Source organism: Sarcophilus harrisii, chromosome 4 (assembly GCF_902635505.1).
Source record: "Sarcophilus harrisii chromosome 4, mSarHar1.11, whole genome shotgun sequence".
Classification (NCBI taxonomy): Eukaryota; Metazoa; Chordata; class Mammalia; order Dasyuromorphia; family Dasyuridae; genus Sarcophilus; species Sarcophilus harrisii.
Genome location: NC_045429.1, coordinates 131,153,874 through 131,177,825, shown reverse-complemented (window position 1 = coordinate 131,177,825; position 23,952 = coordinate 131,153,874). Strand labels below are relative to the sequence as shown.

Here is a 23,952-nt window from a genome sequence, read left to right as displayed (position 1 = left end):
CGCGCAGTTGCTGGGTCTCCGCCGCAGCCGCTGCTGCCGCGCTCTCCTCCTCCTCCTCCTTCACCTCCTCTTCTTTCCCTCCCTTTCCGGCCCTGGCGGCTCGAGCATGACCCGGGAGCAGCCCGGAGCCGTTGCGCGCCGCTAGCCCCCGGCCGCGCGTCCGAGTGCCCGATCCCGCCGGACCCCTGAGCACCATGGGAGGCGCCGCCGCGGCCGCTGCAGCCCTCTCGACCGTCGCCGCCCCGGCTCCCAGCGCCCACCTGCGGCCCTGGACTCGGCGTCCGCCTCGGCCGCTGCCGCCGCCGCCGCCGCTGCTGTTGCTGCTGCTGCTCCTCGTCTCGGCCAGAGGGATCGCCGAGGCCCAGAGCTTCGAGTTCCCGGAGCTGTGCGGGTAGGAAGGAGGCGGGGCGGGGGAGGGTGGGGGAGGGGGCATCGGCCGGGGGTGGGGGGGGCTGCTTCCAGGGCGGCCCTCCCCCCCCCCCCCCCGCTTCCCCGGGGCTGCGGGGGCGCGAGAGGCGTCTCCCTCCGCCGCCCCACGGCGCATCCTAGCCGAATTCACTCCTTTTTTACCTTTAAGTTGTAATCTTTGAGGATGGAGGTGGGGGAGGGGGAAATGCTGAAAATGTCTCTCCCCCAGCCTGGGGAAGAGGCCGAGTGCTGGAACTAGCTGCCCTGGGGCCCGGCCACTTGTGGCTGTCATTAAGTGCGGGGCTGCTTTGTGTGTGGGGGGAGGGGGGCTTTGGTCCGGCTGCCAGGGCCCATCTGGATGACAGGCGGCTGCTGTGTAGCTCCTGCTTTGCATCATGGTGCATCTGGGAAACTTGCTTCTTTGTGTGTGTGTGTGTGTGTGTGTGTGTGTGTGTGTGTGTATGTACGTACGTATGTAGGAGAGATGGGAAGAAGAGGGGGCAAGGCGAAGGGAAGAGTGTGCGTGTGTGGGAGAAGGAGGGGGGGAGGCAAGAAGCAGGGAGGAGTGTAGGAGGGGGAAGAAAAAAGGGGGAGGCATAGAGGGGGGGAGAAGGAAGAAAGAAGCTAGGAGAAGGGAGGGGTATGACTGTATGTGTGTAAGGAGAAAGAAGGGAGGAACTTATTTTCGGGGTTCATAAGTAGAGGCTCTGACTAAGAGACCAAGTTCTACCACAAATTCGTAATAGCTGCTTTTTGTTTCAGTTGCTCATTGCACCATGGATTTTTTTTTTTTTTTCAAGTAATTGGTGGGTTTCCTGTTTTAAGTGTGAAAATGGGTGAAGGAGGGCAAGAAGGAATCATTCTATCTGAACTCTGCCTTTCAGAAATTGTCCTTCATCCATCTGACAGCTATTTTCTTGCATCATGGCCAATAAGTCACTTGTTTAGATGAGGATTATTCAAGTTAGGGGACATTTGCCCTAAGAACTACAAATGTATTACTGACGTATCTGTTATGTGATGTTAAATGACTTGCATATTGGTAGGGTCTTTATTTGGGGTGATTTTTAAAATCATATTTCCCATTTGGGGCTCAATTTTTTTTAAACCTTGTTAAAATAAAATGGTATGAAGAGTTCTGAAAGGGTTTATGTAGTTTGAACCCACAAATGAGACCATTCTATTTATTCAGCAATTACTTATTGAGCACCTTCTATGTGTAACTTTTATACTTTAGTGATTGTTATTTGAAAAGGAGTTGGAAGGCTAACTGTAAACATAAAGTTACTAGGAATTGAGCATAATACAAAGGATCTGTGAAACATGGTCTTTGCAACCTGATAGAACTTTTCATCATATTAGTATTCAAGCTCCATTAGCTGGCTGCAATCTATCTTTTCCATTCCTTTTCTCTCCCCAGTTTTACCCATTACAGGTATTCCAGCCAAATTGTACTACTGCTCATTTCCAAATATTGTCCTGCTCTCTTACCACAATGCCTTTTTTTTAGGGGGGGGGGGGGAGGAGCAATCTCTTTTGCCTGTAATGGCTTCCTTCCTTTCATTCAGTTGATATACTTTCATTCCATTGGGATTAAATTTTTTCAGTTGAGTTGTTTCCTGTCTTAGAAGTGGTTCCTCTCTCCTTGAATCTCCATAGACATTCTATACTAAATTAGCTAGCTCTGTGTTACAGCACAGTAGGAATTTTATGAATGCTTGTTAGATCGTGGACTGTATACTTATGTATTGCTCCCTCCCTAGTGGATTATAAACTTGCCAGTAAAGATTATGCTATAGCCTCCTGGGTTCCATAGCTCCTTTCTAGCCTCAATTCAAGTATCACCTCCTCCTACAAAATATCTTTAATCTTCCAGTTGTTAGTCCCCTCTGTGTTTTTATTTTATATATTATGAGTTTGCTTATCTATAAAATGGGGATAATTGCACCTACCTCCCAGAATTGTTATGAGGATCAATTTGAGATATTTATAAGTACCAGATACATTTTAATTAAATGCTTCATAAGTGTTAACTATATTATTATTGATCTGTAACCAGGTATGTTCCTCATATAGATTGTAAGTTCCTTGAGGGAAGGGACTATCTTTTTTGGTTTGGGTAGTTGGCTCATTTTAAGGGGGGTAGAAGTGATGTAATTGGAAGGAACTGCTGAGAAAAGCTGGGTTCAAGTCCTGTCCCTGAACACACAAAGACTGTAGGATCTTGGGCAAGTCACTTATTTATCAGTGCTTAAAGAGTCAACTTTCTAAAATAAAAAAATTGCAGAGAAGTTGCTGATTAGCATTGGTACATAGAATTAGCCCTACTAGGGAGTTTCCTACATTGATGAAATTATAGGTACAATTTCTATTTCTATCCTGGCCTCTTAAGAGAATCTCACTCATAGTAAATGCTTACTGAGATTGTGATTTTTTTTTCTGAGCACCCATAACTTTACTTGTGGGAGTTTTCTTGTACAAGAAATCTTTCCTGGTCTCTTTAAATTCTATTTATTTCTGATTTCTGATTTATCGTGTATATATCTTGTTTGTACATAGTTGATTAAATGTTATTTCCCCCAATACATTGTGAGCTTCTGAAGAGCTGGAGATGATTGTTGTTTTTTTTGGGGGTTTTTTTTGGTCTTTGTAGTCCCAGTCTTTGTCCAAGTTCTTAACCACGGAGTAAGAGCTTAAGATTCTTTTGTTCATTGACTGACTTCTATTTTAGAAAGAATAGCGAGAATACTGTGGAGAAGTTCATTTCTGTTAGAGGCCATTATTTTATTGAGTTTATATTAGCATTTAAAGAAGTAGCTTATTGCTGACACAAAAATGCATAATGTTCTGTAGTGTAAGTACAGAAGATATATCTGAAATACTAAACAGTATGATATCATACTGCAATATATACATACATGCAAGGTCATGGTATCATTGGGATCATTGTAGTAAGAGCCTTAGACTTATCAACTGGGCAACCTTGAGTAATTAATTACTTTAGGTCCTTAGGTCTTGGTTTGCTCCTCAATCTAATGACATCAGGCTCAGTGATCTCGGATCTCTATAGCCCCTTCCACTGTGATTCTGTGACTTTGAAAGGAGATTAAAAAAAAAAAAAAAAGCCCAAGGCATTGTAATCTGTTGTAAACTGATTTGAAAAAAACCAAATACTTAAAAAGCTACTTAAGACTTGCTCACTCTAATGAATTTTCTAAGTTTGGATTTGGAAATATGCTAATGAATTTGAATCCTAAGGCCTGATAATTATACTTTTTTGTCTTGTAAATTTATAGGTGCATTTTTAGGGTAAAGCTCTGTACCATGTGTATAAAATACTTGATTTTACGTTGTGAGACTACCTTCTGCCTTTGGTAAATGAGATACTTGTTTTTACATTGTGATAATCACATGAGTGTATTAGCTCATACTCTTCTAGTGTTTCAATTAAGTAGGAAGTAATTTTTTTATCTTTAAAGGCTTCTGGTTACAATCCGACTTGTGCCTAAATTGAAGATCAGACTGTCCTGTAGATAAGTTTTATTAAAGTGTTCACATGATGAAAGTTTTAAAAAAAAATATTAAGTAAAAATTGAGTAAGCTATGTTATTGTTTTAGAGGTGTTCATGCATTTCTGCATGTCCACCTAATGTGAAAAAGAAAATAGCAATCCCACTAGCTTTCCTTACATTTTTCCATCCCAAAGAGTTTAATGCATATTTAGACAGCATTGTTATATATACACGTCCTGAGGTTATGGGAACATAACCATGAGAGACGAAGGTTATCCATTTTATATAAAAGTCAACCTTCAAAACAGAATTGTAATTAAAGGTTAACTGGCTTTGGCACTGACTTCCTATATTTTCCTCACTTGTTAAATGAGGGAGTTCACTAAGGATGATGCCTAAGGTTTGCCCTCACTTGTATGGCTTTTCTGTACTTACTATGGTGACTATTATCTCTCTTTTCCTTTAGCTTTGGACATGTACTCCATTTTTTTCAAAAATTAGTTTAGTTTTTCAGTTAACAAACATTTTTTATTCTTACCATTTATTGAATATTAAAAAGAAGAAAAATAAAATTTATAACAAATGTGCATTGTCAAACAAAGCAAATTCTTTCATTAGCTGCATCCGAAAATGTATGTCTTGCTCTGACTCCATCATCTCCCTGACAAGCAGTGGGGAGCATGTTTCATGTTCTGTCCTCTGGAAATAAGGATTATTATTTCATGGAGTGAAGTTTGTCAAAGTTGCTTTATCATGTTAGAATTCATACAACATTTTGTCTGACTCCATATCTCTCCAATATACGTATTTCATACCCCTGTGATATTTTGATTCTGGTAAGAAATGTTTGATCTTCAGGTTGTAGAACAACTAAGAATTTTTAAACTGCAATGTATTTTTGAAGAATGTGATCAGATGAGTTTTTTTAATCCAGGTGGCAATGCTGAGTGTTTACTGTACTGCTAAAGCAGGATGTGGTAAGATAGCTATTTGGTATAGTGATACAACGATGATAGTTGACATTAAAACATTTCGTACTTAGACTGCTTCTCATCTCCCAAACTAGCTACTAACTGTGGTTGGAAAGGTATCTTGCATTCTGCAAATGCCAAAATTGTTTCTGCAACTTATAATTTATGATCTGTTCCCAGTTTATTAATATATTCTAAAAGCTAGATAATTTGTTTTGCATTTGATATATGTGGACTCTTAATCTTCAGTCCTCATATTAGCCTGTAGTCCTCCTCCTTTGCCTTGCTGAGATAACAGTTAAGGATAGGTCACTAGCTCTGTAACTTGGAGGAAATAAATGGTAGAGCCAGCTTCTCCTCACTATCAGGTTATTAATCTTTCTATTAGTACATTGCATTTATAGATAAAATGAGACTTGAATTGGATATTGAAGGACTGATAATACTATATTTTCTGAGATTATAAAATACATTTTCTTCAGTCACTAAAAAGCAGGGTGCCAAGGTGCAGGTGTGTTGGAGTTGATAATCCACAATCAGCTATGTGTGGGTTCAGATGACAGTGTTGATGTGGGAGGGGATAGGATTTCAGAGTTTATAGTACTTTAGTAGTATACTGCTTCCTAAATGGTTCCTTAATGAATTGTCTCTTTCTGTACATATTCATTGAACCTTAAGGTTCACCTACTGAATTCTCCAAAGACCGGGTATCTACCTGAGTCTTGGTTGGGCGGACCTTTGTTCTATCTCCAGGGGAAACAGATCAGATATGACCTGTATAACTCCAGGAACTATACAGCCAACAAGTTTTTTCCATTCTCTCACTTTTAGAGTCTGTATTATACATATAGTACTGCATGTCTTGCACGTAAGGGAAATTCCTCTTCCTTAGGATAAGAGGAAAGTGCCCCAGTAATACTGGGCAGGAGAGAACTATAACTGCTCAGCCTTCAGCATGACCTCTGATTAAGAGATCATATGATACACATGAGTGCTCTGAGAAGTGGAGCCTGGGAGCCCCTGATGGCTTGCCCTTGTTATGTACAGGACCGGTTTTGCCAGTCCCTCATTCTTCAAGTTCACGGAGCTGGCCAGTGCTTTTTTATGTTTGTTGTCATCCCACAAAGATGTTCTGCTCCACAAGGTTGGCCTTTGTTAGTCTCTCTTTTTTGGTTTTAAACTTTTCCTTTAATTCCTTAAGATAGACCTCCAAATTTGTAGTCTATGTAATCCTTTAGGGATGACTTATCTACACTTAGCTAACCTTGTACCTATCTAGCTCTACTTTCTTTATGTTTTCTTCCTGCTTATTTATTCACCACCTAAACTCTTACTGTAATTGAATTTTACTATTAGAACTATAATTTCCTAGACCTGTGGAGGAAAATAGGTCTTGCCTACCTACATCTGGGAACTGAATAAACTGTCAATGTCATTTAGTAGGGTGTCTGGCATATAGTAGATACTGACACATTTCCTGACACATTTCCTCAGCCTTGAACTTCAGGAGCAGATTCCTTCAGTAGTGAGAGAAGATTCCTTCCTTCCATTCTTATAATATGTACAGATGTGAACCCCCAGTGGGGGAGAGGCTGTTGGCTCCCTGAGGGGTTTTGGCTGGGAAGGAAGAGGTATTAGAAGATAGGCCAGGAACTCTAGGACATTGGTAAGAAGATGTTTGAGAGTTTGTTGGCCTCTGGCAGTGATGGTAGGTGGAGGAGGGATGAGAGTTTCTGCTCCTCATATTGGGAAGCTGGAGCTGTTTATAGGAACAGAAGCTCTTAGCATTGCCAATTTAGGTGATGGTTAGAGACGTTGGTATCCCTGGTTGCAATGGTGGTGGGAAGGAGGGAAGATGTTACTGCACAATGAGTTCTCACAACCATGTCTGCCAGTTTATCAATAACAGATGCTGGTGAATGATTGAATTTTAGAGTTGGAAGGGACCTCTTAGGCTACTTCCATAATGTAGTTGACAAGTATCCAATCTTTGGTTGAAGATCTACTATGAGGGGGAGCTTCCTGAGGGTCTTTGGACATATTCCATTATACTTGTGGTTAACTCTAATTGTTTAGAAAATTTTTCCCAACATGAAACATGTTTGCCTTTTTGAAACTTCACACATTGTTCTTGTTCTCCCCTTTGGTACAAAGCAGAACAAGTTTCATTCTATTTCACATGATAGCCCTTCAGAAACTTGAACATAGTTATCATATTCTTTCCTGAGCCTTCTCTTCTCCAGGCTTAACATCCTCACTTTTTTGGACAGGTTCTCATTGCGTGGACTTGACTCTTCTTGGGGTGGGAGAATGCATTATGATTAATCGGAAATCAAAAAAAAAGTTTTCCTGGAGAATGCCTGACTTTGTAATACATAGATTTTGAATGTGTTTAATCTTTTAAAAGTAAATAAAAATTCTGCAGACTTTATTTATTGTTAAATACTATGCCCTTTAAGAGAATGATAATAACTAAGTAACATGTAGCTTTAATGCCTGCTGTGTGATCAGCACAATGCTAAACGCTTTCTCAGTGTGTGTGTGTGCGTGTGTGTGTATGTGTGACTGTAACTGTATGGTGGTGAAGATTATTAGAGGGGTAAAAGATAAAAAAAGAAAAGTATAATATCTCTAATTGTCAGGAGCATATACTAGTTAGGAAGGTAAGATTAACAATTAGAGCAATCCAAACTAGTATATAATTGAGTACGATACTGTTTAATAGGTGTTCAGAGAAGGAGATTTCAATGTGGGCTGAATGAATAGAATCATGAAATGCTAAAATTAGAAGGTACTTTCAAAAACTGTGCTGTATCCTGATGGTAACTCCATAAGGCAAATGTTTAGCTGATTAATGGTGGCGTGGGGATTTGAACTAAGGTCTCCTGATTTTCCATGTAAGGTGGAGAGAAATAAGCAGAGGCTTACTAAATTTATAAACATTTAGTTAGGAGCCACTATGTACCAGATACTTTGCTAAATGTTGGAGATAAAAAATGAAATAGCCTTTGCCTTCAAAGGGCTTATATGTTTTATGAAAGAGAATATGGACATCTAGATAATAAGAATGTTGAGGAGGAAGCACTGTTAGCTAGGGAATATCATGAAAGGCTATATATATATATATATGTATATACATATACATACAGTACTTGTGCTGAGTTTTGGAAGAAATTGGGAATTCCAAGATCTATGAGTAAGGAGTCTAGTTAAAGGGGACAGCCAGTACCTAGAGCAGGAAGAGGACATGATAAGTGTGGAAAGCAGGTTAGTTTAATTAGGGTAGGTAGCTTTTGATAGACAGCAATAAAGAAAAAAAGGAAGGAACAAGCAAGGGGGAACTATGCTAATCACTTTACAAGTATTATCTCATTTGATCCTTGAAATGTCCTGGGAAGGATGTCCTATTCTTATCTTCATTTTACAGTTGAGGAAACTGAGGCAGGAAAAGATTAAGTGACTTTGAACTCCCCTGATCTTTGTGACTTCAGGCCCACAGCTTTATCCATTGGCCCATCTAGCTTCCTCTAAAATACTTTGTAGAGTAGTGATAGGATGGTGGTTCTGTGTTATGGGAAAGTAATTTGGATATGTTTATGTAGATTCAAATAATTGCCAGTTCAACAAGCATATATTAAATGCCTACTAAAAAAGTGAAAAAAAAAATTGACAAATAGGGTTCTGTGTTTAAGTCTAAAGGTAATAGGGAGCCAGTTTGAATATTGCAGAAGGTACTTTCCAAAAATTGTTACTATTCAGGAGGGAAGGAGAATGTATAGGGTTACAAATTTACAACCAGGAAAGATTTTAGAGGCAGTCTAAACCTTCATTTAGTAGATTATGAAATTGAGGCACAGGAAAGTGGATCAAGGTCATAGAAGGTAGTAAAGAAGTGGAATTTGAGCCCATTTCTTCTTGATTTCAGATCTGTTTTTTCCCCTATTACAATTCCACACTGCATCAAAAGCTGACTAGAGGTCAAGGAAGATGAAGAAAAGGCCATTGGATTTACTTTTTTGGTGATTTTTTTTTTTTTTGGGGGGGGGGTGTTTTTAAAACCTCAGACAAATTATTTCCAAATTCCTTGTGAATTTTGGTATGTGTGGGAGCCTTCTGTCTTTGACCTTTTGGTACAAAAGACTATCAGGTTTAGCAATTAAAAGATCCTTTGATAACTCTGGACAAAGCTGTTTTGGTCCATTGCTGGAGTTAGAAGTCACATTGGAGGCAACTGAGAAATTTGTGATGTATGAGGAAAAAGGAGTTTGGCAGTAAATGAAAAGCTCACTTTCAGAGTAGAGCTTTTTGGGAAGGCCAGGACAATTTAAAATTTTATTTTTTTTATTTTTTATTATTATTATTATTTTTTTTACAATATATGTGTGCAGAACTGAACAGTTCTCTTGTTGCACAGGAAGAATTGGATTCAGAAGGTAAAAATAACCCGGGAAGAAAAACAAAAATGCAAACAGTTTACATTCATTTCCCAGTGTTCTTTCTTTGGGTATAGCTGCTTCTGTTCATCATTGATCGATTGAAACTGAGTTAGATCTCTTTGGAGAAGAAATCTATTTCCGTCAGAATACATCCTCATACAGTATTGTTGTTGAAGTGTATAATGATCTCCTGGTTCTGCTCATTTCATTCAGTATTAGTCCATGTAAGTCTCTCCAAGTCTCTCTGTATTCATCTTGCTGGTCATTTCTTAATAGAACAATAATATACCATAACATTCATATACCACAGTTTACCCAACCATTCTCCAATTGATGGGCATCCATTCATTTTCCGGTTTCTAGCCACTACAAACAGGGCTGCCACAAACATTTTGGCACATACAGGTCCCTTTCCCTTCTTTAGTATCTCTTTGGGGTATAAGCCCAGTAGTAGCACTGCTGGATCAAAGGGTATGCACAGTTTGATAACTTTTTGAGCATAGTCCAATTTAAAATTTTAAAAGAACTTAGTACTTGACTCTTTGCTAACAGTTAAAGAGAAATTGAAGATGAGAGACTTGAGTTGATCAAAGGAACTTGAATGATACTGAGTTGATGAGAAGGGTAGTGATCTGCTATCTAACTAGAAGGTTGGCCTAAATAAAGAAAAGGGCTATCTGTTAGATTGGTGCAAATGTTGAGCAAAATGGGCTTTTTTGGAAGTATGTAATGGAGAGAACTCACAATGGCTAGTTTGACTCCATTTTTCTCAGTAAAGTAGGAGGCAAAATCCTTTGCTCATAGGGAAGAGGGGCTAGTGGAGGGTTTGGAACAGCCTTGGCAGAGAATCAAAGAAAAAGAATTGCTCCGAAGTGGAGATGGCACAGTTGAAGTTAGATAAACTTTTATAGACCCAATTGGCAATTGACTTCTTCCATCTTCTTTGGAAAGCGGATTAAGAAGGGATGAGGTAGAGATAATACAAATGTTGAACTTTGCTATGATATAAATCATGCTAGGGCAAGAGATAAGGGACTCCAGGATGAAGATCTTTTTCCAAATTTTTTTTAAAAATGTATTTTATTTTATTTTATTTTATTTTTTTTTGCATTGTTTCTTTCTTTCTTTTTTAAAATAACTTTTTATTGACAGAGCCCATGCCTGGGTAATTTTTTTTTTTTTTTTTTACAACATTATCCCTTGCACTCATTTCTGTTCTGTCTTTTCCCCTCCTTCCCTTCACCCCCCTCATTTCTGTTCTGACTTTTTCCCTCCCTCCCTTCACCCCCTCCCCCAGATGGCAAGCAGGGGTGAAGATCTTGTATAGTTTAATGAATTATTTTATTAAGACTAAAGGAGTTTGAGGCTAGACTAGGAGTGATAGCCAAAACTGGGGGGAGGGGAAAAAGGGAAGAGGAGGGAGTGGCTAAAGTTGGTAATAAGGACAAAGAATAATTGGGAGCCATGGTTCTTAAACTGGGGAAGGAATATATTTAAAATTCTTGTTAAATTCTTTGATATATGGGATTACTCTTTGGAAGGGGAGAAGAGAAAGGATGCAGAGGGCACTTTAGGCAGCATAAAAACAAAAGATAAAAATTAAATAAAAAACTTTGCATTTTGTACTTTCTGGATATAAAGCTCTTTTGAGGAAAGAGAGAATGACCAAGTAAATGTCCCCACTCATTTTTATGAGATTCCACTGGCCTTTGGAAGGAAATTGTGATAGTTACAAAAAGGCTAAAACAATCAAAGTTTTATTTGGGCAGTTCTCAAAATACCTTTTTGGTTTCAGGCTTTTGCTGTAGTCATTTTTAATAAACCTTCTAATCCCCTTTTAAAATTTGTTTAGTCATTTTTTGCCAGGGTAAGTATTAGAAACATTGAAAATTGTCATGCTATTGTGAAAGATAAAATTTTACACAGACATAAATATATATTTAGTTCCTAAACAATATATATATATATATATATATAAAATGGGGGGAGGGGGAGGAAAACAAGAATTGGTAAAATACCTTGATTTAAAAAAAACTCATACTAAATTGGTCAGATTTCCAGTTCTCAGATGCAGTTATTGGAGAGCATAGATTATTTTTTTTAAAACAATTTGACCAGCTTTACTTGATTTTAACACTTTAGTTTGCCCTCATATAATTGAGTATAATTTTTGGACAAATAAGGGTATGCCTGGTTTATCTCGAAAGTGCATGGTATCCATCTTTACTACATTTAGACCAAACTGCTCTGATTTTTCAAGGCCATTTGTAATCTAGCCTTATTTAATCAGTCCAAAAGTTATTATCACCCTTGTGCCCTCCAGTATACTTTGTTTTGGGTCAAGCTCCTTGTTTCACATTACATCAAGGCACTTGTCTTATATTGTATCCCACATCTAAAATGTCTTTTTTTTCCTTTGTTGCTCTAGTTCTTATTTACACATCTTTTATACACACAGTAAGTAATACTTAATTATACAGTTCATGAATTCTCTAATTGTTGTCAGTTGAGGGGCAGTGCAACTTAATGGAAAGAGCCCTGAATTTGGAAATTGGAGGTTCCTGACTCTGCTGTTTACTTTTTCTATGACCTTGAGAAAGTAATTTTCAGTACTCTATAATGAGCTGGGTGAATAAAGCCCATGGGCCTGGACTGTGAAAGATTGCAATTCACATTTGGTCTCAGGCACTTAATAGCTCTGTGATCCCGGGCGAATCGCTTAACCACTGTCTAACTAGTTTCTTCCTCTGGAATTCAGAAAGCACTTGTCTTCCCTATGTCATTCTTTTGACTGACTATCCATCCAGCATTTCTCAGATATGTGGTAAATTGGAGAATTTTTCTGATTCTTTTAAAAGTTATGAAAGAAAGTTGCTTTCTGCAGTGTTCACTAATGCAAGCAATGATCAGATGCTCAATTTTGGAGAATACTCCTAATCTCTGGGATTTAACTATTGGAGAAAAGATAACACTGGTGAGTTTATAAGAAAAGACATGAAAAATCTAATTAGTTTGGAATTATGTCTCCCAGACAACATTTGAATGCGTGTGCAAATGTTAATATATGATGTTCCTTTAATATTTTGCTAAATTCTTATTTTATAATTTAAAAACATTTTTATGCTATCCCAGCAGAGGCATCTTAAGTTGTGCCAATTTTGGCTGAGTTCTTACAAAAAGATATTGGGGTTTAAATTCCTTAGAACTGAATTTTAAAGTATGGAAAAATTGAGCAGAATCCTAAGGATGTGAGAGTTTATTAAAATCATTATGTATTTGACATAGACATAAAATGAAGCAGAATTGAAAATTTCTAGGTAAGGGGATGGGAAGTAATTGAGAAGAGGCCTAATGGAGTTTGTCTAACATAGAAGGTGAAGTAGAGTAGAAAAGTTTGGCTTGGTTTGGAGTCCTGTTTTGGAAATTTGCTGGCTCTTTTATTGAATTATTTGTTTTACCTCTCTCAGCCTTAATTTTTTATTTGCAAAATAGGGATAATTATTTGATCCAGATTCAGTGAAGAAGTCACTTTGAAAACTTTAAAGAACTATGTAAATATGAGGCATTAGTTTTGTTTCTAGTCTCTTATTAACAACTAGTTGTATAACTGTGGGCAAGTTATTTAACCTCGCTGTTCTTTAGTTTCTCACCTGCATAATAAAGGGTAGGATCTGATAATTTCTAAGGTGGTTTTTAATTTTGAAATTCTTTGTTGTTTTCTTGTCTGTTGACTAAGACACTGTACTTTCCATTAAGGACCTCTCTGGTATGCCTGGAAGGGCTGGAGACAACGTTGAGTTGAAAGCACTGAAAAACCCATACAGGATTCAAGAAATAAGAAAAGACCTCCTTCAGTTTTCTATGTTAAATGGAACTAGATGCCATCCTTTCCAGCCCTTGATGTGAATAGGACAGTTTCTATATAATTTCTACACCAGAAGTTAATGGTTTTAATCCAAGACAGTTGAGTAGATGCCATAAACAATCCTTAGTTTGGACGGAAGGCAGTGTGTGAAATTATTATTCTACTAGGGCTTCTATTTGCTGTTTGTGGAATGAATTAATGACTAATTTATTATTGAAGTTACAAAATGCTACTTCCCCCCCAAAGTGCTTTGTTCCCCCAAAAAGTTTGGCTCTTATTTAGTGGTGACTGGGCAGTGGAGGTGGGGAAGGACTGAGGAGTGACCAATTCTTTGAATCGTCTGGCAGAATAAGTAACAGACTCCAGTAATTAAAAATTACTAGGTAAGCCAAGATTTCCCCCCCCCAACTACATATTATGTATCATAAAAAGCAAAAACAGACATTATGATCCATAATGTAGTTGGGAAAAACTTTACCCTACCTAGTAGTTTTAATTACTGGAGTCTGTTACTTATTCTGCCACTAACTTTAAGATTGAGCAAGTCACTTCATATCCCTAGATATGTTTCTTCACTTGTCAAATGAGAGGATTAAACTAGATCCAAAGTAAAGTCCCTTCTAGAGCATAAATGACATTGAATGACATAGGTCATTTTTTGGTTTTGAGAATGCCAGAAATCCTTTTAAATCAAGGTATTGATAAAATCTTTAATGAATGAGGATTTAATGGGGCTTATTATTTAAAACAAAGAGAATGTTATAAAGCCTATGCTTAATTTATATGAATTAAGCACATTTACATTTATTGGGGTGGGGGGATTGTCCTTTAAATTTTTTGGGGGAAAATACTAGAAGAAAATCTTACTGTTGTGAAGATGAGAGAATAAGTAATTCAGCTGGGAGTTGAGGTTGGTTTAGTTGTCTTCTCTGATGATCTCAGGACCATTTGCAAGAACAATGCAAGCATGTTGAATTTGAGCCACATGTTGAATGTGAACCACAACCTTTCATATATATGTTTCTTTAGAAAAGACTAAAATTGGTAATCATGGGTTCATTTACTCTGTTCTGATCCTCTCAATGAGTTTTGAGAACAGCTTCTCAACAATTCCCAACAGATTATTCCCAGTCAGACCTTCTTTCCCTTCTTTCTTTTGGAGAGGGAAGAGTTTTTATATGAGCAAAGTGGAGGAGAGAGACACTGGGAGGGGAATCCCTTGTAGAGATCATAGAGCTTAATCAAGTCCTACCTTTTACAGATAAGGAACTGCAGCTCAGAGGAAAAAAAACTTTACTTCATATCTCCTTGATGTTAATGGTAGCCTAATTGGAAGGGGAAGAACAAGCAAGGATTTCTAAATTTGGAAGGTTTACACAGAGTAGCTTAGCCTATCCTTCTTACCCAAAGTTCCCTTGGCTCAGTGTTGTCTTAGTGGTTTGCTTTCTAAATTAAATTATTCTGCTCTCCCTCCACAATTCCTTACTATGACTTGCTTTTCTACCCTTAGGTTCTATTACAGCCTTTTTGGGTTTCACCAGCTTTCATCTCTTCATCTTTTCTCTTCTCAGGTTCATTTCTTTTTTAATCGCCATCACCCTAACTTCAGGGCTGTAATTTATGCAGAGAATTATAAAGCATATCCAAATTTTTTGCTATGGTCACCTTTTTCTTCTGATAATTAGTTCTTTTTTCCACTGGTGAATTCTTCTTGAAACCTCCATTTTGAGGAAGGCTCCTAAACCAATCATTTGTGCTTCTCTGGGATTTATTCACTGTGTCTTTATTTGGGCTCTTTTTTTCTTTCCACTGTTCACTTTTCACTCTTTTTTATGAGTGATTGTCACTCATTAGAATGTAAGCTCTTTAGAGGGCAGGAATTGAATTCATTTTAGCTTTGATTTGTGCATCCCGCATTTAACCCAGGACCTGGCACTTTATATATGCTTCTCCAGCATAATCCTTGGGAGGGAAAAGAGGAATTTCTGTTTAATTGAGGTAAAGTGACAGAGTACAAAGGACTCTATTTCCAAAAATTTCCTCTTTCCCTCCCTCCTCCCCAAGACAGCAAGCAATATGATAGAGATTAAATATATTATTATGCAGATATTTATTATTTCTCTATATACTGTCTGGTGGAGATTAAGCATATTTCATATTTGTGATGTTAAACAAAACAAAAAAAAAAAAACAAAAGGGAAAAAAAACCAAGAAAGAAAAGCAAACAAACGAAAAAGGTGAAAATACTATATTTTGATCTACATCCAATCTCCATAGTTCTTACTTTGGATGCTGATGACATTTTTCCAAGTCTGTTGGAATTGTCTCAAGTCACTGCTGAATGTAAGTTTCTTAGAGACAAGGACTATCTTCTTTTGTTTGTGTCATAAGTTAGCATAGTCCATACCACATAATCACTGCTTCATGTATGCTTCATTATTCATTCATTTGCTATGTTTTGACCTTGTTCAAGTAACTTAATGCCCCTGAGCCTCAGTTTCTTCAGTTGCAAAATGGAAATAATACCTACCCTCCCTATGTCACAGTCTTGTTCTGAGGTTTCTGTGAGGTAATGAGTGTCAAATAAATGCTGTTCAGACATAAAGTTTTATTATTGTGTGTTTTCATTAGTTAAGTCAAACTATGGAGTCAGTTTTACTGAGATAAGGTATTTATTGTACTTTTCAGGATTGATAATCTTGAGATTGACAATTTCCATAGAAAGATCACATTATATCTCAAGAGATTCTTCATATCAAAGTGCCTACCCTCTAGGCAACAGCTGTTCAGGATAAGTTCATTTGAGCCAGTGATGTGATTTCCTATTCTCCTTTTTTTGTTTTCTCTACCAATGCTAATGCAATTCTTCTTTCCTAACTACTTCATTTATTGGCTTTATGTTTATTTTTTTATTAATTTTGTATCTACTTTGATGTATATATATATATATACATGTATACATGATGTATACATATGATGTATACATCATATACAAAATATATATACAATCTCATATATATATATATATATATATATATATATATGAGATTGTATATATATTTTTCCCTTTCATAATAGAATGTAATCTCTTTGATAATAAGGATAAAAGAAACTTTATTCCTAGTACTTAGCATAGTGCTTGGCACATAGTTAATGCTTAATAAATGCCTGTTGGTTGCAAAGAAGCATGGAAAGACTTAAACTGTTACAAAATGAAGTAAGCAGGGCCAAAGGAGCGGTATGCACAATGACATCAGAATAAATGGAAAGAGCAGCAATCAGATCTTTAAAATTTTTTTTTTTTGTTATCTATGTACATTGTGAATTATTGGAAGAGAAAAATCAGAACAACAGGGAAAAACCATAAGGAAAAAAAGAAGAAGAAAAAGGAAAAAAAGTGACTATAATATGAATTCATTTACCAGTCATTCTCCATATTTCTTTCTCTGAATTCAGATGGCATTTTCCATACAAAGTTTATTGAAATTTCCTTGGATCACTGAAATGCTGAGAAGAACCAACTTTCATAGTTGATTAATGCACAGTCTTGCTAGTGTGTGCAATGTTTTGGTTCTGCTTCACTCAGCATCAGTATGTAAATCTTTCTAAGTCTTTCTAAAATCAACTTGTTCATCATTTTTTATAGAAATAATATTTCATTATTTTTATATAGTATGTATTATATTCAACATGGGCATCTACTTATTTTCTAATTTTTTGCCACCACAAAAAGAGATTCTACAAACACTTAGCAACTAGATCCAATGAAGACAAATACTGCAATACTATAAAAAACAAGTTTGATTCTCAAAAGGAGTTTCAAGAAAATATTTTTTTGCAGAAATTGGGGATCATTGGGTATGACAGTGCAGATAATTTTAGATTCTTTGGATGCATGATTTGAATTGGGTTTTTTCTCCTTTTTTTTTTTCCCTTTAAGTGTCATAAGAGATGGCTCACTTGTAAAAAAACAAGGTATAACTACAGATTTTTGAAAAAAATATTTATTGATTTATCTTCACTAACTGAAATATTGTATGTAGGTGTGTGTATATTTATATGTTAAGGACCATGCCTAAGTTTGAAGGGGCAGATCAGTTCTCTAAAAGCCCCCACATCTGTGAATCATAACAACCCTGAAGGAATTGCAAATCAGCCTTTACTGACACAGATGTTGCTTGTGGATTGGGAATGAAATAAATTGGAGGCAAGAGAGAAGAGGAGACAGGTTAGAGACAATTGTCTCTCAGTCTTGTATCATTATCATCCTCTCACATGAAGGGATCCATTTTGCTGGGCTGAGTTTGGATCCTTAGCCACTGGCAGGTGGCTCCCATAACATCCAGCAGCCACTAGCAGGTTGCTCCTGTAACATTTATATAGTTTTTATATGACACATGATATCTAACTCAACAGATCCAGAACCAGATTGCAAATCCATTACATCTTTTCCCTAACCACCTTTGCCTCTAACTAAAGTGTTGAAAGTTCTTTTAGCCCTCCAGGTTTGAAACTGTTTTCAATTTTTTTTCTCTTTTATAAACATTTACAATTAATTGCAAAGTCTGGCTGTTATTACCTATGATATCTTTTACATCTTTGCACTCTTCTACTGTAGTTTGGACATTCATCATTTCTTGCCAGGACTATTATAGTGGGGCTCCTAATTATTCATTCTGCTGGAGAGATCTACTCCAATCTATATTCCAAAGTGTTTTTTTTTCCTAATGTAGCTATATCATTTTACTAATCTGCTCAACTTGTATGGCTCTTTATTGCCTCTAAGATAAAATGTAACCTCACCTCTGTCCCCTTCACTTAATAAGGATTTGTAAAAAAAAAAAAAAAAACAAAAAAAAAAAAAACAAAAAAACCCAACTCCATTTCTTTAGTTATTTTTCAGCATTAAAATTTTTTTTTGAGAGGGTCTAGATTCTCTGCCTCTCTTCAGCCATTCTCCCACCCATTAAAAAGGCAAGAAATATGACACCTATTAATACATGTGAAGTCCTGCAAAACATTTTTCCATATTAGCTGTGTTGCTAAAAAAAAAAAAAGAAAGAAAAAGGTGAAAAAAATGTACTTCAACTTTGCACAAGAATTCATCTGTTATCTTGCTGGAGGTGCATAGCCATTTTCTTCATGAGTTCTTTGGTATTATCTTGTATCATTGTATTGATCAGAATAGTAATGGTGAAGTCTTTTGTTATTGATCATTGTTAAAATATTGTTTACTATGTCCAATATTCTTCTGATTCTACTTCAGTGTGCATTAGTTTGTATATCTTTCTAGTTTTTATGAAACCATTCTACCCATTATTTCCTATAGCACAATAGTTTTGCATCACATCATATACTATAACCTATTCCACCATTTTCCTGATTGATGGACATCCCTTCAATTTCCAATTCTTAGCAACCAGAGAAAGAGCTGTTATAAATATTTTTGTACATATGGGTTTTTTTCCTTTTTTCTTCAATAAGCATGTATTGAATATTTATTGTCACATGCTGGAAACAGTGGGAAGATACAAAGAAGTGAAAGACATAATCCTTTTCCTCAAGAAACTTTTAGTTGGTTGGGGCATTATATATATTCCCACTATTATTTCTTGAACATAATAGACATGTAATAAAAAATTGTTGAATTGATCGATCATAAAAATATAAGCAAAATGATAAATCCAGTAAATGCTGGTGAACTTTACTTCAGTGATAACAGAGCCCTATTCAAATTTCAGGAGAGATTTCTTGTCCATAAGCCAAAAAAATCTGTAGCATTTAAAGAAGTTGATTTTATGTTTTCAAGGATCATGTGACAGAATATAAAAAGAACTTAGCTGAGTAAATATCTTAGTAGATTTCTGTTATGAATCCTATTTCAAATTGCAAATTTGGGGTTCATGGTACTTCTCTCTGGTCCTGGAACTATAAAAAGTCAAAAGTCTGCAAAATCAGAATCTTTGCAGTTTTCTTTCTGTTTGTCTTTACATTTTCATCCTTAAGTGATTTTGGATGACTATATAAATTCTATATATATTTTTTAAACCCTTCATTCCCTGGGCCCAACCTATTTTTCCAGTGTCTTTATACTTTTTTTCTCTCACTGTTCAGTTCAGCCAAATTGGCCTCCATTCCCTTCACATGGCACTCTTATTTCTTATGTCCATACTTTATGTTGGCTGTGTCTCATATCTGGAATGTACTTTCTTCTCACCTCATAAAATCACTCTTTCCTTCATGACTTCACTAAAGCACCACTGTCTTATACTGGAATATTTTCTTGATAATTCCCATTTCTATTGGCCTTTCTCTATAATTACCTTATCCTAAATTATCTTCCCTATATACATAACATAAGTCTGTGATCTCCCTTGATAGAACTTTAAGATATTTTAGAATAAAGATTGGGTTTTTTTGGTTTGTTTTTATGTTTGTGTTGTGTTGTGTGTGTTTGTTTTTTTTTTTCCTCCTAATGCCAGTCATGGGACCTTGTACTCGGGTACTCAGTAAATATTTGTTGATTGAATATAGTGCAAAGAGAAGTGTATTGGGAATCTGGAGACCTTGTCTTAGCACTTGTGACCCTGGGCAAATCATGGCATAATGTAGGGTCTGTGTTTCCAAAGTTCCTTCCAGTTCTGTCATTCTAATGATTTTAAATTACTCCTTTCTGAGTCTGTTTCCTCATCTATTAATCTAGTCCATCCAATACATCTAGACTATTAAAATAGTCATCTATTTTACATATAAAATTTTAGAAAATACAGAAATTCTTGGCTGATAGTGCTGCTGTTTGATTCTTTTCTTATATTTATTGGAGTAATTTAGTTAGCTTTGTTCCTGTCATACTGATTTGGGATCTTGATAGATGCCTATCCTTTGAAGAGAAACTCCTTAAAAATACTTTTCTTTATGTGTGGTCTGGGACCTTTTGAGTCTTCTGTAGTTTGACAGTTAAAAATGGGGAGAGTGTTCTGTTGTGGGGAGGAGCCAGATGCCTTTAGTTAATGGTATTCATTGAGTTGTAGAGGAGGGTAAGAGCCTGAGTAGGGTTATTTAATTGGCATACTTTAGGGAATCTTTGTGTTTGGATAGGAAAATTTCTTTTTATTTTTATTTTCACCAACCTTTGATTTTTCTTTGTAATTCGTTGCGTTTTATTGTGTGCATTTAGAAACATCTGACTGGGGGAGGCTGAGGAGACTTAAAAGTGTCTCTTGATGCAAAAAAAAAAAAAAAAGTTATTAAGGAAATATAGAGATTGAGTTTGTGTTAATGAAGCATTGGTTTGAGAGTAGGGGAAACTAATTACTATGCATCTGAAGGAGACCTTTGTAATTCAGATATCAAAAGGAGACTTTGGCTGAAAATTTAGAAAGTGCCAGAGTAAGCTTGTAACTTTTGTCCTCTAGAAGTGGATCTTAACTTGGGATAACTCCTCCAGAATTAATTATTGGATTTTGAAAGTTGTCTTTTTAAACCTCAATTTTAATTTTTTGAGTTTTTTTTCCCCATTAAAACTTAAATATTTTCTTTAAAAACATTAGGAAGGAGTTGTTTTTCACAAATCCATTCTGGCTAAAATTAGTCATCTTTTTTTGTTGGTATGAGGACTTAGTTTTTCCACTTGTCCTTTAAATATTTCACTCACAAGACAGATGTAGATTTTAAGCCTTCTTTTGGTATTCTTTATAGAGCAAGCTCAGCTTTGGCAAGGCTGGTCTGTTAGTTTCATGACAGCTTTTGATCGTTCCATTATACATTTAATAATAGTAACTGTAATAGCTGGCATTTTACGTTGCAAATTAAGATTTGTAAAGCATTTTATGTCATCTCATGTCTGCCCTTACCACAACCTTGTGAGGTAGGTGCTACTAATTATCCCCATTTTACAGATGAAATTGAGGTTGAAAGGCTAATTGCTTACTCACATAGTTAATGTTTGAGGCAAGTTTTGATCTCAAGTTTTTCAGATTCCTAAGTCCAGGGCCCTATTTACTGTGCCTCCTAGTTGCTACCAAATCACTTATCTAACTTTTAAGGTTGAATTATAGATTTCAAGTTAGAAGTGTCCTTAAATTACTTAGTTCAATAACTTCATTTTATAGATGAAGATACTGAAATCCAAAAAGTTGAAGTATCTGGTCACAAAAATAGTAAGTGGCAGAATGGAATGTAAACTTGGGTCTTCTAACTTCAAAACTTGTTCACTTTGTTGCCTTCTAAGAATGGCTCTATTAGTAATCCAATACATCTTTTTCTGTTAAGGTTTATTATATGTTATTTGTTTATCTAAAGTCTTGTTAGCATGGACATTTGTAAGTGTATAACTGTTTTAAGGCGGTCATCAAATGACTGTAATAGCTGTTTACCATCAGAGCATCTCCTCTTGTATTTTGCTGTGGTTAGCCATCCATGTTGTGTTGTCCTCCTTGTGAACAACCTACTTGCATGGAGCGGAGTTTTTCTTTTCTATGAAGCTAATTGGGCTTTATGGAGATAGAGCACCTGACCTGGGCCTCATTAACATCACTCTGAGCCAGTTGGTCCAGAGAGATAACCAAACCTGATATTAGACATGAAAAACAGAAAAGTTAATGGAAAGGTTGTGTCACAGAAGAGGTCCTCATCTTCCTCTTACATGATTTGTTGTCAGATTGGTCATTGTTTTCCTTTGCCTCAGTGCTTTTATTGGCACACTGGGGTATATTTAGCCACTGGGCCAAATTAGTTTCTTGTATGTTCGTTTCTTAAAACTGTTGAAACTTTTCTGTTGTCTGGAAGGAAAAATTGGTTATTTACATTACTAACGTGAAGAATGAAAGACAATCAGGAGTCCTATATTAAGGTAATAATAGATAGCATTTTTTTTAGATTTGCAAAAAATTTGTGTTTTTGAACTCATGATTTTCACAACAATCTTGTGAAGTAAATATTGTTATTTCCTTTTTACAAATCTGGGAACTGACACAGAAGGAGATTAGATGTCTTCCTAATGGTCACATACCAACTAATTACTAAGTGTCTAGGCAGGCTTTGAGCTTAGGTTTTCACTACTGGTCTACTGCTCCATTCACTGTGCTACCTAATCAGAACACTAGTCTTATATTTTTGATTACCAGCTTGATAGTTTACCTGAATGTGATTGGTTCCTAAGGAGTTAATCATCTTTTTTAACCTTGCTTTTCCCTTGGTTCGCTTTTTTTTTTTTTTTTTTTTTTTTTGTCCAGAGGATAACCTCAGAATTATGTTTGCCTCTTTGTTTTCCCTTACTTCCCATATACATTGAGTTCACTTTTCCATTTCCATTGCAAGCAACTTAATTCAGTTCCTTAAGTCTTACCTAGATATTTATAGTCTCTATGTGAATCTTCCTGCTTCAATTGTAACTCTTTTTCACAACACTATGATATATCATTATGATCACTTACTTGTCTTTCTAAAAACATTGTTTGCCTATCACATGAAGTAGGAATTTCATATCTTTGATATTCAAGGTGCTTCATTATATAGGAATACTCTAACTTTCTAAATCCAACTAAAACGGATTCTTCATCTTCTTTCCTTGTCACCTTCTATTCCATCTTTGATCCTTTCTTTACATTGTATCTTTTCCCAATGTCTGGAAAGAATGACCTTTTCTATTCTTAATCTCCCCAAATTCTACTTTTTGATGGTATTACCTTCCCTTGACATTCAGTTCAGATGGCAAGCTTTTCCATGGAGTCTTAACTGATTCTACTTGAAATTTCTTTCTTTCTTTCTTTAAGAGATTTATTGTAACATTTTACCTAGATCTTTCCCTTATTTATCACCTCATCCTTTATGTTATCATTATTTGTGTCATTCTTCTACATTAAATTTTAAACTCCTTGATACTATGGTTTATTTGCCTTTGTATTCCAATTGCCTAACCCAGCTTCTTGCCCATAGCAGGTGCTTGATACAATGTTTTAAATTGATGAAAAACTCATTTCATAATTACTTTTTGAAATATATTACCATAAAAATTATATAATGAACTATATCTTTAAAAGAAGATATTTAAAAAGAAGAAAAACAATTTTTACTTATTTTCTTTGTTCTTACACTATATTTGAAGGTAATTTCTGACTTGGGATTTCAAATCCTGGTTTACACTACTTATGTGTCCCAATTCTTGACTCTGCATAGTTTCCCATGGAAATTGAAGATTAATAATGTCTTATGTTTCCTTGCCTTTCTCTTTAGATCATATATCTCTATATTCAGCTTTGTGGGTTTGTTTAAAAAAAAAAAAAGGAAGTGAATTATTTCCTTTATGAGTGTTGTTAGCTGCTGTTTTGCATTGTTTTCATAACCCCCAGATCAGGGCAGAAATCCATCATTCCCAATAAGGTAGTTTTTTTTTTCCTCCTCCCTGGGTATTATTCTTTTCTCTCTTGGCTCTTTACTGACAGCATTGAATATATCATGACCTGGACACAATGCTGTAAATGTCTATTCTAGCTCTCTTCTCTCTTTTTCTTCTTTCCCTGGAATCTTCCCTTGGAAGATTCATCTGTTCTTTTTCTCTCTCCATTTTCCCTTCTCTCCCTTTCCCTTTTCTTCTCTGTTCTCCTCTTCTTTTCCCCTCCCCTTCCTCTTTTCTCTCTGTTCCTTAAGCCAGTAAGTTGGAAGACTAAATGTGAAAAAGGGCAGCACTAAGCAAATTGCTTTGATGAGTAACTTATTTCACTAGCTTATGTAATAAGGAGTGTCAAAAACTTAGGGGATAT

General features: G+C 36.2%; 1 protein-coding gene across 1 annotated transcript in view; it reads left to right on the top strand.

Annotated features, from left to right (window-relative positions):
- Positions 1 to 38: 38 nt before the first annotated feature.
- The window catches only part of IGF2R (insulin like growth factor 2 receptor), a 135,573-nt gene continuing 111,659 nt past the window's right edge, over positions 39 to 23,952 (top strand). Inside the window, exon 1 of the mRNA XM_031937531.1 lies at positions 39 to 391. Coding sequence (XP_031793391.1) covers positions 195 to 391 — 197 coding nt within the window. The 5' untranslated portion in view covers positions 39 to 194. The remainder of the gene's footprint in view (positions 392 to 23,952) is intronic.